The 2590-nt window shown below is 59.0% G+C and overlaps 1 protein-coding gene across 1 annotated transcript; it reads left to right on the forward strand.

The window, feature by feature from the left end:
• The first annotated feature begins 498 nt into the window (after nt 1–498).
• Nucleotides 499–2096, forward strand: LOC136500654 (protein ENHANCED PSEUDOMONAS SUSCEPTIBILITY 1-like). The gene has a single exon (XM_066496059.1). It carries the CDS (start codon nt 528–530, stop codon nt 1971–1973), a length of 1446 nt encoding a protein of 481 aa, XP_066352156.1. The 5' UTR covers nt 499–527; the 3' UTR covers nt 1974–2096.
• Nucleotides 2097–2590: the final 494 nt, after the last annotated feature.

Below are 2590 nucleotides of genomic sequence, written 5' to 3' on the forward strand. Positions count from 1 at the left end.
ACACGGTATCCCGGTCCAGCGCCGAGGCCGAATACCGTGCTGTGGCAAACGGTGTTGCCGAGGCTACTTGGTTACGTCAGTTACTCCTTGAGCTTCGCCACCCACCTCGCCGTGCCACCCTGGTATATTGTGACAACGTCAGTGCCGTATATCTCTCCAGCAATCCAGTGCAGCATCAGCGGACGAAGCATGTTGAGATCGATCTCCATTTTGTTAGAGAGAAGGTCGCCCTCGGTCATGTTCGAGTACTTCATGTTCCTACGACATCGCAGTATGCCGACGTCTTCACCAAGGGTCTTCCCACCTCATTGTTCCAGGAGTTTCGGTCCAGCCTTACCGTTAGCGATGCTCCCGATTAGACTGCGGGGGAGTGTTAGACTATTGTAATTATAGTATGTGTAATTATAGTAGTCTCCTTGATGTACGCCCGTGTGGTTGGCATGGATGTCACCCCGGTCTATATATGTATGACGTTCACTTGAGATGGAATACAATCAATCAATCATTCCCATATTTTACAATAGGAAATGGAAGGCTCCGCAAGCGGGGTTCGGATCGTGTCCAGGCGTCTCGTCCGGCCAGAGCAGGCCGCGGGCTCGCCGGACGACAGCGCGCCGTCGGAGTCGGAGCCGGAGACCATCCACTTGACACCGTGGGATCTCCGCATGATCACGGTGGACTACATCCAGAAGGGACTGCTCCTGCCCAAGCCACGGACAGCAGGAGGAGGAGCACAGCTCGTGGACAACCTCGCTTCGTCCTTGGCGCGCGCCCTGGCCCGCTTCTACCCGCTGGCCGGCCGCCTCGCCGTCACCGCCACGGATGATGCCACTGGAGATCCGAGCATTGTCGTCTCGCTCCGCTGCAACGGCGAAGGCGCCGAGTTCGTCCGCGCCGAGGCGCCGGGGGTCACCGTCAGCGACATTATCGCGTCCGGCCCCGGCTATTACATCCCTAGCTCGGTGGTGTGGTCGTTCTTCCCGCTGAACGGCCTGCTTGGCACGGACGCCGCCTTGGACGACGACGACGGCTCCCGCCTCGCCGTGCTAGCGGCTCAGGTCACCGAGCTCGCCGACGGCGTCTTCGTCGCCATGTCGCTCAACCACGCCGTCGCCGACGGGACCACGCTCTGGCACCTGTTCAACACCTGGTCGGAGATCAGCCGGACGAGGGACGGCTGTGAGCTTTCCACGCCGCGGCCGGTGCTGGACAGGTGGTTCCTCGAGACCAGCCCGGTGCCCATCGCTCTGCCCTTCGCCAAGCTGGAGGACATCGTCCGGCGGCCCGTGTACCTGCCGGTGCGGGAGTGTTTCTTCCACTTCTCAGCCGAGAGTGTGAAGAAGCTAAAGGAGAAAGCGAACGCCGAGATAGCCGGCACGGCGACGGCGACGGCCACGGTGTCGTCTCTGCAGTCCCTGCTCGCGCACCTGTGGCGAACGTCGTGTCGGGCCCGGGAGCTCGCGCCGGACCGGGAGACCACGTACACCCTCCTCGTCGGGTGCCGGGCACGGGTGAAGGGGATTCCACAAGAGTACATGGGCAATGCCGTGACGACCGCCGTCGCCAGGTCGACGGCCGGCGACGTGGTGAGCAAGGGGCTGGGGTGGGCGGCGTGGCTCCTGAACCGCGCCGTGGCGGCGTTCGACGAGGCGAGCGTGAGGGACGACCTCGCGTCGTGGCCGCGGGATCCCAGGTTCCTCTACGTGCCGCAGCCTACCAGGGAGGAGGACCCCGCGACGGTCATCACCGGGAGCTCGCCGCGGTTCGACGTCTACGGCAACGACTTCGGCTGGGGCCGGCCGGTGGCCGTCCGCAGCGGCGCAGGGAACAAGAAGGACGGGAAGGTGACCGTGTACGAGGGGCGCGACGGCGGGGGAAGCATGGCGCTGGAGGTGTGTCTGGCGCCCAAGGCGCTCGCCAGGCTCGTTGCCGACGAGGAGTTCATGGAGGCGGTGAGCGCCGCCGTGGCGTGATCCAAAGGTGTACGCACTCCGCCGCGCCGTTGGTAGCTGTGGCCTGTGGCTGTGCTGAGAGCCACGTGTACCATTGAGCTAGGTTGTAATCTTGAAAGATTAATTTCTTCCTCTCGTTTTTTCGTTTGGGGCTGTGTTTAGTTTGCGAAATTTAGGAATTTGATTACTGTTGCACTTTCGTTTTTATTTGGCAATTAGTGTTTAATCATGAACTAGTTAGGCTCAAAATGTTCGTCTCGCGATTTCCAACTAAACTGTGCAATTAGTTTTTTTTCGTCTACATTTAATGCTCCATGCACGTATCGTAAGATTCGATGTGATAACTGCTGTAGCACTTTTTGGGAAACTTTTTAAAAACTAAACACAGACTGATTTGATGAACAAGGCATGCATGAACGAGATCCATCCACGTAGCAGATTCTGTCGCGACGCAACAAGTATTGAGTGACCGGTGACGTATAAGTGCAAGGTTCCGCCGATGCATCCGCGACGGTGCATGGGTGGCCACCATGGCATGGCAGAAGGCTGTCACTCCTGTCACGACATGTACTCCCTCCGTCCAAAAAGCGTGATTCTTGTTTTTTGAGAGGTCAAAAACTTTTTTTTTTGTCATAAAT

This window comes from Miscanthus floridulus, chromosome 13, assembly GCF_019320115.1.
Source record: "Miscanthus floridulus cultivar M001 chromosome 13, ASM1932011v1, whole genome shotgun sequence".
NCBI classification, from domain to species: domain Eukaryota; kingdom Viridiplantae; phylum Streptophyta; class Magnoliopsida; order Poales; family Poaceae; genus Miscanthus; species Miscanthus floridulus.

Excerpts from the sequence above, each read along its gene's own strand:
- LOC136500654 (XM_066496059.1), top strand. The coding sequence starts at position 528 with ATGGAAGGCTCCGCAAGCGGGGTTCGGATCGTGTCCAGGCGTCTCGTC.